The sequence below is a fragment of the Drosophila pseudoobscura genome, chromosome X (assembly GCF_009870125.1).
Source record: "Drosophila pseudoobscura strain MV-25-SWS-2005 chromosome X, UCI_Dpse_MV25, whole genome shotgun sequence".
NCBI classification, from domain to species: Eukaryota; Metazoa; Arthropoda; class Insecta; order Diptera; family Drosophilidae; genus Drosophila; species Drosophila pseudoobscura.
Window position 1 is genome coordinate 57273423 of NC_046683.1, and position 10822 is coordinate 57284244.

Consider the following 10822-nt stretch of genomic DNA (forward strand, 5'->3'; position numbering starts at 1 on the left):
CAAACTCCAAGACTCTAGACTCTACATACATAGATGGATAGATCGCCTCTAGCGCTGCATTTGTGGCACATTTGTGCCGCTTCGATTTTATGGAAGCCAGGCGCTGATTGCTGGCCTGCCTGTTAAACGCAACCCAAACAGGAAAACAGGAAATTTCTTCATGTCATCAGTCGAAAAATCATCCAAATCGTAAACGGGGAGGCGAGAGCAGAGCATTGACTTTGGTCTGAAGACTTTAACGAACGAAATATTTGATCTATGAGTCAGCAAAGTGTGCCAAAGGAGGTTACCAAAGAGAGTTCCAGAGCTGAGAGTATTGCAGTGATAAAAATATGTGGCAGACATTAAAGGAAAGGAAAGAATACTTCCATTGGAAAAGATAAAATATATTAAAGGAAATGATGGATTTTGGGTACTTTATTGATCCTCGAAGAGTAAATATGGTAGGAAACGAGCTTGAATATTATACTGCATCAAATTCGTGAAAAATCCAAGATTATTGCGCAAAAATTCTACACGCATACATATTGTTTATAAAAAATTATGTAACTTCCCCTTGTATAAAGATTATTGAAGAGTATAAAGATCGTTTACGATTTCCACAGGTCTCCAGCTATAAAATGCCGTTGTTTTCCTTCAGATATCCCTTGTCTGAGCCCAATAAAATATCATGTGCATTGCAACACAATTTGATCGCCGATCAACGATCAACGACCTATGACAATGCTTTGCATTGGTAATATTCCTACCCTCCAAAACGAAACACTGTTCCAATACTTGACTTAACATATTTCAAAATACATATGTACATACACCCTGAATTTGATTTGGAAATCGATTTTGGGGCACCGGGAGTACAAGTACAACAATGTCATGGCATTGACGTCAATTACAGGAGCGGAAATACATAAAGGGAATGACTAACGACGAAGCCAGCAGAATGAATGTTCTGACATTGTTGGCCTTATCATTCCCAGTTTATAGACACCCTGGAACCGCTAGGCAGTGTAGATTTCGTAAGCAAATTAGAGAAAGAACAGTGTGGAAAAACTAAACGCACACACACGTGATAATAGAGTAGAGGTGCAGGCAGAATCACCAGCGTCATCATCATCAGTGTTGGCAGTGGCGGCATGTAAATAAATCAATCATCGGGGGCCATCATCATCACATGCTATCATCAAACAATCCATCAGCGAACCTCAACCATGATGGATCTCCTCTGTTGTTGTGTTTATTTTTGGAGCCACTAGATTTGGGCATTTCTGCATTATCTGGTGAATTTTGGTAAACAAATAAACGTCTATTTATAGCCGCATTTTACGTGAGAGAAGGGCACACTGCCAGTCCAGTATAGTCCAACCTATATATAGACGATTGCAGCATTTATGGGTGTAGTGCGAATATTTTCATTTCCATAGAAAAACAATTGGTCAAAACCAAAAGGATAGACGTGGAGTACTATGCACGTACTTACGAGGGTACCATTATCTTATCACGTGTGCTCAACATGTTGACATTTTATTTTGCAAATATCTAAGGGAGGACGATAAGATTAGATTCGCTTCGGGTTATATCAATAGCATTAGATACTCATACGCCACACACACGTTTTTTCTATGGAACTCTCTACTGTTGCCTAGAGGGTTCCATAAATCCGTAAATGTCCCAGTGTCCAGTGCATTGCTCGAGAAATGGAACGTACTCTCTGGGATGGGATGGGATGGAATGGAATGGAATGGGATGCCAGCCACACTTGTGCAAATATCTGTAAGATCTTCCCAACAGACACAACCGACGAAATGCTGTGCAAATTTGTAGATATCTTTCTTAGGAATTCCACAAGAGATACGAGCAGATGTTTTGTGTGCCCAAGGAATTGTTCTTGGGACGAAAGCTTAACATGGAATTGCACAACTTATGCGATTAACAAGTTCTTTTCGGGGTAACTCATAAAAGATGATATATATTTTTACTGTGAATTCTTTGATCTGATCTGATCCCCTCTTCTGCTGCAAAACATACACACGAATTTGTTCCAGTGTTCAAATCAATTTGTGACACACTTTTAGAGTCGGTTTTATACATCCATTAAAATCGAAATTGAGTTACAATCCCCGGCCATATAACCCCTTAATTTCCTCTCAAATTTACAGCACACTTCACCAAAAAATTATAATTGGCCCATAAAAAATAAAAATGTTTCTCTTTTTCACATTTCACACGATTATCACCAGAGCTTTTTCTCTGGTGTCTGTTTTGTCTGTCCTGCTATATGGCTATATGGCTGCCAATACCAATTTGTCGCCAGTTCCAAATTACTTGATGGCTGTGGAAATTAGTCGAGATAAATCAACAAAAGTCCACCTTCTATTCCACTGAAATGTTGCGTAAATCAAAAATTTATGTTTAGATTTTTGAAAAATTTATGGATCTTACAAATTTGGTGTGTTCTTCATATGTGAATGTATCTGTATCTGTATCTGTTGTATGTGCATCTGATTTATAAGGTCAAAGCGTAGACCGAAATAAATGTAGATATAAAAGCTGAAAACACGAAACGCGGGCCAAAACGTGGGCGACCCCAATGACAGGGGTCCGATCGGTACAACCAAACAAAAACGATCTTCAATGCGATCATTAACGATGAGAGCTGACATATTTGGATTAATGGGTCACCATTTGAGAGGAGTAGAGGCAGAATTTTGGCTACAGCTTCCCAAAGAAACAACAACAACAACAAAAAGTGTAGGAAAGTGATCCAAACGATCCCATAGATATCCCCTCAAATTCAGATTCACATTCAGATTCATTCGAATGCGATCAAAGCTAATGAAAAAATGATGATGATGATCACCATTTGGGGTGCCATACACAATGGGGTCTGGTCTTATCGGTGTTCAACAAAATTACGGCGCATTACGGCTGCGTATCTTCGGAATACGAAGAGTATCTTTCCCACCTCGCGGATGCACAGATCTACACTATGCCATAAATCTCAGCCGGCTCCGTTTTTTTCTATAATTTAAGAGCAATTTATTAAATGCCGCAACGCTTTAATCTGCACTGGAAAATCTTTGCCCCCAAACTGCATAAATTAATTTCAGACAGAGAGAAAAAAGAGCGCTGCGCGAGCGCGCGATGCGGAATGCGTGACATATTTTTCAGATACAGATACAGAATCGCCATATGCATCCCAAAAAAGTTGCAGAAGTATCTCCCGACGACTGTATCTTTTCAGTGTGTATCTCAACGGTTGACAGCGCTGATTAGCATGGGGTACAAAAAACAGGGACTGGGCGACTAGGAGACTGAAAAATATTTATGGCAGCTGGGTTAAACGATCTCTGACGCCAGAGTTTTCCCAGGGAAATTTTGTGGGCTGTGCGACTATTCCCTCAATCGCATATTAAACGTTTTCCGTGTACAGTTGCAGTACAGACCCCGAAAAACAAAACAAAAAAAAAACACGCACACAATTATATAAATTATATAATCAAATGTTGTACGCTTCGACAAGTTGTTGCATGTTGGCATTCGTAAATGCAGAAGTTCTTGAATCGACCACAAAAGAGAGAGAGAGATACTTTTGTGTCATGTTTGTGTGTTGTATTTTCGGTTGTATCTTGAAGATATTTCAGCTGCCGTCACGTGACATGAAAATTTGTTTAGCCAGCGAATGGATGAGAAGAAGAAAAGCCGCCAGGTAAATAATTCTTCTCCTCTTTGGCAGTCTCCTCTGTCCGTCTGTCTCTGTACAAATTAAGGAATTTCCAACACGTACACATAAATTCTTCACTTTTCCCGCACTCTGGCTTTGCCTCTGTCTCTATGTTTTCCCGGCTTTCCACTTTCTTTCTTAGTTTGCGATACCCTAAAAGTGGATACTATGACTTTAATGAGAGACAGGACGGCCGAGGGGCGCTGCTGCATGATGGGCGAGTATACAGACCGAAAGATATTTGAGCAATATACAGCTTACAGTATAAATAGAGCATATTTTCTACGATAGAATCGATACAGTGATTTCCATACCAAAAAAACCATTAAAATCGGCTAACTTTCAGAGCAACACTGTCTAAAAAATCAAGCCTTAAGTGGAAAATACTCATGAGTTAAACTTTAGTTTAGTTCTTCATAAATAAACAAAATTTAGTCCACATTTAGTCCCTGTGATGGATCTTTAAGGGTATCCAAAGCTTCGACTGTATTTCCCACTTCATTATGGGGCATTCTCTGGCTGGGTTTTTTGGTTTGCTTTTTAACTGCTGTCCACGATTTATGCATAATTTCCATAGCCAATGTCAGAGCCAAAGCCAGAGCTCATAATTTGAATGCGACAGCAAAATATGTTGGCGCCAGAGAGCCACTGAGCCACCGAGCCACCGAGCCAGCGATCCACAGAGACGGAGTGCGACGCTTCCATTAACTGTGAAACTGCCACCGCCACTGCCTGTGCCACTGCAACTGCCAACTGTTTTGCGGACACATGGCTGGCTGACCGTTCGCAGTGCACTCTGAAAATCTGCTTACACGCTGCATTTCAATTCCCATCTGAAGTCTCAAGTCTCGAAAGTCTGATGTCTGATGTCTGACGTCTGTGGTCTGAAGTGGTCTCTGCAGCTCAATGACCGCTCCGCTGAGGCTGAAAGCATTTTTTGGCTTTGGCTCCGTTTTGCCATTGAATAAATTCATAAATCAAACGGAAAATCCAATCCACAAGAAATAGATGTAACAATAAAATGTACATACAACAGAAATGGCAATTGTACGACACAAATTGGATGAAAATTACTAGAGGGAATAGGCATACATGGGGGAATGTTTTGAATAGAAAGATAGACATCTCTCACGGCATCAAAAGATACATATGAACATCTAAGTCTTAGAGATGCTTATCTTAAAAGGTAGCCAAAGGAGGTTTCCTTTTCAAAATAACCATATAACACATCATCGTGACGTTACCTTTATCTCGACTTCCTTACATCGAAATTAACTTCCTTGAAGAGGCAAGATTTCCGCATAGTTATGGTCAAGTTCTTTAGCTCGAAGTTTATCCCATAAATCCCCCACGAACAGCCACACAAAGTGCACCTCCAGAGCAGAGCCCACGCAAAGTTGTGCTCATAAATAGAGTCCTTCGTCCTTTTGTTCCTTGGGACGACAACAAACTTAAATTGCGCACATCTTTTATAGCTCTTACAGCCGCTGGAGAGCGAACGGGGTGGTGGGTGGAAAGGTTGATTAACCCCTCGAGATGATGTTGCACAGCAAAACAAACAGCACGAGATGGAAGAAACCCACAACCCCCCCATCCCCCCATCCACCCACCGAACACTCGAAGAGAGAGTGCTTGTAGCTCTCTCTCGGATAGATTCAGCAAAAGTGCTGACAAACAACCGACTTTGAGGTGGCATAAACTTTGCTCTCTTTGGGACTGGGCCTCGGGTGGGGGGAATGCCAGAACAACCCCAAGTGAGGTTCAATTGCGGGCAAGTGCAAGGCTGTGACGGGGACGGGGACAGGGACTGCGGCAAAAAGAGAAGAGTTCACATTGGCATTGAAAAATCGAATGGAATCGGGGGATACAAAATAAAAATCGAAAGCAAACATAAACACAAGGAAGCCACCCTCCAGTAAAAAGATGCTGACATCCGAGGGATGTGGAATACATATATCTAAAGATATCTGAAGAGCTAAGGCAGGAAAGCCCGACAGGAACGACAGCAACGACAGCAAAAAGTCAAAAGTCAAAAAGTTCTTCAAGCACTCGATGGGGCCAATAATGTATACAGTCTCAGGTCTGAAGTGCGGCATCCACTTCATCAACTTCAGATGATAGTTGGGACTTCACATCACTGGCAGCAGCAGCAGCATCATCAGCATCCTTCAGAGTGTCTTGTGCAGAAGGAGCACCGTTTCCACACCCCCAATCCGCAATGCAAATTTGTTTCACATCACGGAGCATCTGATATATGACGTGACTCCGAACAGAAGCCAGTGCCAGACATCGACACAGCCACCACTACGCTGGGACTCCCTTTCGCTCTCCATAGTCATCAGGCAGTCAGCAGACGTAGCCAGCAGTCGGATCTACTCTGACTTTTGTTTCGTCACGACCATGCCGTGTCCACGTATCCCACCCAATCCTCTCCAGCTCCGTCTCCAGCTCCCACTCGCCACTCGACTGGCTAGGTGTTTACATAACATGGCATTCTCTCTCTCTCTATTGTGTTCTCTCTGCACGCATGCGGCCCTCTGTCCAGCATCCAGCCATTGAGCTTCAGCTGCCTTCCACCTGGACCGACAGCCGGCCTGCTCCTGGTCGGTGACTTTTGCTTTGGACTCTGCTTCGCTGGTTAGCCGGTAAAAACAGTTTACAATTTTACGTTACGCACCACCCTGCGTGTCCCATAATCTGTATGTATCTGTATCTGTATCTGTGCTTTGTATCTGTATTGTGTATCTATAGCCCTGTTACTGCGTACGCATTCGCTTGGTAGAGGGTTGCCTCATGACTTTGCCTTCAAATGATGCGAAAGATTACGAAAAGGGATTACGAATGATGAGGGGATAGATCAGATCAGATATGGGGGATACGGAGGCAAAGCTGGCGAATGCCTGAAGGAAGTACAGAGCGTGTAACTTTCTTTCGTCCTTCAAGCAATAGAAGATCCATTGATAAAGGGTTAAGTTAAAACTAAGATAAGGACCTATAAAAGGAGTAAATAGTGGTGCTGTTTTATAGACAATCCTCCCATATCCAAGAAGGAATAACTCTTTATAGGTACAGAACTTTCTCAATACGTTACTCGCTTCACATGGGGGGTTCTGGACCCTGGCAAAGCCCTGTATTGCATCTCGTATCCCTTAGCCACATACGCAGTTGTACACCACTCGTATCTCTGTTCATATCCATTCCTGTTGGCTTGGGTTAACCTTCCAATTAACGTCACGTTCACTCCACTCCACTTCACTTCACTGTGTCCTGCTCCCTCCAACTCCTTTGCAACGTACCTGCGCACTTTTCACCCGGTGTAGCGTGCCGCCAGTGATGACGCCCGCCGTGGTCGCCTTGGCGTGCATTGCCACTGAATTTATGACGTACTGCGTCTGCAGTTGCTGTTGCTGTTGCTGCTGTTGTTGCTGCTGTTGTTTTTGCTGGTGGGGAAGCGGCTGGTACTGGGGCTGCAGCTTGGCCAAGACTGAAGGCGTTTGCGGTTTGGGCAGTGCCTCGCTTGTGGCCGTTGTGGCCGCTGCCATTGCTGTTGTCAGTGTCTGGGCTTTTGCAACATTCCTAATTGAGTTTTCTGGTACTCGGTTTTCACTTTGGCACTCCATTGACTCCATTGATGGAGGCTCCACGAGCAGTGGAGGCTGTTGCTGCTGGGTGCTGGACATAATTAGGATTTTATTTGCTCTCTGTTGCTCTCTGTGTTGCAATTTATCTCATGTCTGGCAGCCAGATGGAAATCAATTAGTCGCACTACACGTATCTTAACTATCAAGCATCAGGCACACACACACACGGCACAACACTCGGGGAAAACGAAAGGAAAAACCAAAGCAAGCGAATCCACGCATACGGATACACGGACGCCGACGCCGACACGAAGGAGAAGGTGTGCACGGAACGCGGGTTCAACTGTTACTGCGATTCGCACTTGCAACCTTCACAGTCAGGGAGCCAGTCAGCCCCGGCGTCCTTCGCCTTTTTTGGGGTGGTGATGGGCTGTGGGTGGTGCGTGGTGTGTGGTGGGCGGTGGGTGGTGGCTTTAAGTGTTAACTTTATCTCACTTGTATCTAACGAGCAAGCGCAGGGAAAGTCCCAGAGAGAGAGAGAGTGAGAGAGAGAGCCATTATGGCACGTGCTGCTCCTGAATGCGGAAAAACTAAACAGAATTAATTAAGAATTATGAGAATATTCCCCATTAACCTGGGAGATTGATTATAATGTTATCCCAGGATGCCGTACGTTTCCTGTAATTTTCACCAAAAGTAGGCACTCCCCAAATCATTCAACTCACAAAAGTCCCCCTTCAAATCCATATTTCAGTTTAGAATAATAATTTATATCTTTTACCAAATAATTTCAACAAAAACGCTCCGCCATAATGAGCATTTATTCAGATCGGAGTACAGTTGTGAATACGCTGCCGAGTTCTACACGTGAAACCGAAAGAACTACGGTAAGTGGTGGATCCTTTTTTTTGCAATTATATTTCATGCTAAATATGATCCACAGTGGCCAGCACTGGGCGATCACAAGAATAAAAAGTCCGTTCACGTGGCCCCTAGCACGTCCGTGGACAATCTCAAGACACATAAAAAGAAGAAACCCGATCATGTGCATTATTACAATCAGGAGATAGCGTCCCATCTTCAGTATCGATCTCAAATCAGGGTGGGTATTGCTTCCGCCTAAGAACTTGATATTGGGGTTGGGATTGATCTGCAGAGATCTCTTACCTTTTCAGGTGGTGGAAGAGGTCAATGGCGAGGAGGTGGACATGACACCAAAGCTCATACCGACCAGCTTATATGCCGATCAGTTTCTACGCTTCAATCTGACGTTCCTCCATCAAATGGCGAATCTGTTGACACTGCACTCCAGGGGGGCTTCGCGCTCTCGCACACGCTCCAGCATGCGTACGGGAAATTGGGGCAACAAGCAGTCCATCGACGATCTGATGAATGGGGTTTGTTTGCGGGACACAGATTTTCCAGGGAGTCGCCTTCTTAAATACTGTATTCCCGATTCGATAGATCACCTACGAGACCATTAATTTCGACGTGCCCGCCATCCGCGACAAAATCGATAAGGAGTATAAGCCACAGCCCTTCAACAAGTCCTTCGTGAAGGTAACTCTCCGCAAATCGGATTTCTTTGAGCTCCACTCGCAGGGCAGCACCACCGCTGCCAAGGGCACAGCCGAGGGCGACGAAGTGGAGAAGGACAATCGCGTGTACGAATATTTGACGGCGGGAAAGGGCAAGGTACGTCGCCGATCCGAGAGCCAGGCCCAGACGGACATTTTGCTGACCACCTCGCGGGCGGTGAACACCATTCTGGTGACCCAGGCCACGGTTAGCTCCTACGTATCCAACTTTGAGATGTACGACACGGTGCACAACCTGCACCGCAAGCTCTCGACGATGCACAGTGTGGACAGCATTCAAGTCGACGCCGAGGCGCAGACCGAGATCGTCGACGAAGAGGACGACAGGGCAGAGCGCGGCAAGGCAAAGTCCGAATTGGAGAAGCTGTTGGGCAGCCCGGAGTTCAGGAATGCCGTCATGTTCATGGGTCGCACCCTCTCCAGCAACACAAACGAGGGGGGCATGAAGCGTTTCCGCAACTTCGCGAAGATCGATCGCTCCGCGCCGGAAGTCAAATACGTGTACTCGATGAAGCTGCTGTTCCGCCTGATGCCCGTGCCCAGTCGGGATGAGCGGAAGGCCGTCAGCGACGTTAGTTTCTGCCGCAGCAACGGCGACATTCTGGCCGTTGCCTACGGCCTCTATTCGTTCTCCTCGCAGCAGGTTCCCGAGTCTGGGAGTGTCTTCGTCTGGAGCATCAAGAATCCGGGGGAGCCAGAGCGCGCCTATTACTACCCGATACCAGTGACGGCCATCTGTTTCTCGCCGTTTCTGCCCTCGCTGATTGCCATCGGCCTCTACGACGGCAGAGTCGAGGTGCGGGACGTGAGCAGCCACTCGAACTCACCCATTGCCACGTCGCAGCGTAGCACCTCGCCGGGCTGTGCGCCCGTGGTGGCCATACGGTGGATCAAGCAGGTGGAGGAGGGCGACAGCTTGGACTTTGAAATCGATCCCTTTCTGAGCCTGTCGCAGGACGGGTCCGTCACTCGATTCCGCATCATCAAGAGTCCCTTTCTGCTGGGCTTCAATCAGATGACTCTCGAACGCGTCGAGGGCCATCCCGAGGGCCTCACAGTGCCCATACCGCCGCTGATGACATGCGAATCGAACCGACATCCGCAGGGACTCAGCCTCACGACCCATCCGGTGCAGAAGGACATCTACTACGTGCTCACCGACGAGGGCTGCATCCACAAGTGCTCCATCAACTATCAGCATCAGTATCTGGAGGTCCTCAAGTGCCACGATGGCGGTGTGAGCGTCATGGAGTTCTCTCCCTGGTCGCCCAAGCTCTTCCTCACCTGTGGCAGCGATTGGTTAGTCTTTGTTCTCTCTTGAGCCTGAGCCCTCTTTAAGGAATATATTCTTACTGCAATCCTTTTTCCAGGTACGTTCGCGTGTGGATTGACGGCATCACTCGTCCCCTGCTGGAGCTGATGGATGAGATGACTCCCGTTCACTGGGCCAGCTGGAGTCCCACACACTCCACGATCATTGTGTCGGTGAACCGCGAGACAGCCGATGTCTGGGACATCAGACGCAACATCCTGCAGCCCATGGCCAAGCATGAAATGGATTCATCCTTCAATACAGTAGCACAGTGGGTAGAACCTAAGATTCACCCATTGGATTGCTCCCCTAAATCGCTCCCTCCTCTCCTTTTAGATTCTCCAACTGTGGACGCACCCTCGTGGTAGGCAACGAGCGTGGCAATACTCTCTTCCAGGCCCTAAACGATATGCCCTTTGAGCCACACTTTCAGTACGATGAGCTCGAGAAAGCCATATTCAAGGCCATTGGCAACGATCACGAGCTGCTGATGGAACTCAAGAGCATAGGCTTCTTTGGTTATCCGGACAAGACCTTTGTCAGGTAGATCGTCGATCCTTATGTAAAATACCCCCAAGTTAGATTAAAGAACATTGTTAAAGCTTCACAA

General features: G+C 46.0%; 2 protein-coding genes across 2 annotated transcripts in view; one reads left to right on the forward strand and one right to left on the reverse strand.

The window, feature by feature from the left end:
* p130CAS (Serine_rich_CAS and FAT-like_CAS_C domain-containing protein p130CAS) overlaps positions 1-7673 on the reverse strand; it is a 39506-nt gene extending 31833 nt beyond the window's left edge. The window contains exon 1 of the mRNA XM_015188106.2: positions 7018-7673. Coding sequence (XP_015043592.2) covers positions 7018-7401 — 384 coding nt within the window. The 5' untranslated portion in view covers positions 7402-7673. The remainder of the gene's footprint in view (positions 1-7017) is intronic.
* Positions 7674-8005: 332 nt separating this feature from the next.
* Dic61B (Dynein intermediate chain at 61B) lies at positions 8006-10822 on the forward strand. The gene is made up of 6 exons (XM_001352438.4): positions 8006-8189; positions 8246-8404; positions 8478-8699; positions 8767-10199; positions 10271-10483; positions 10549-10822. Exons 1-6 carry the CDS (start codon positions 8115-8117, stop codon positions 10757-10759), a joined length of 2313 nt encoding a protein of 770 aa, XP_001352474.3. The 5' UTR covers positions 8006-8114; the 3' UTR covers positions 10760-10822.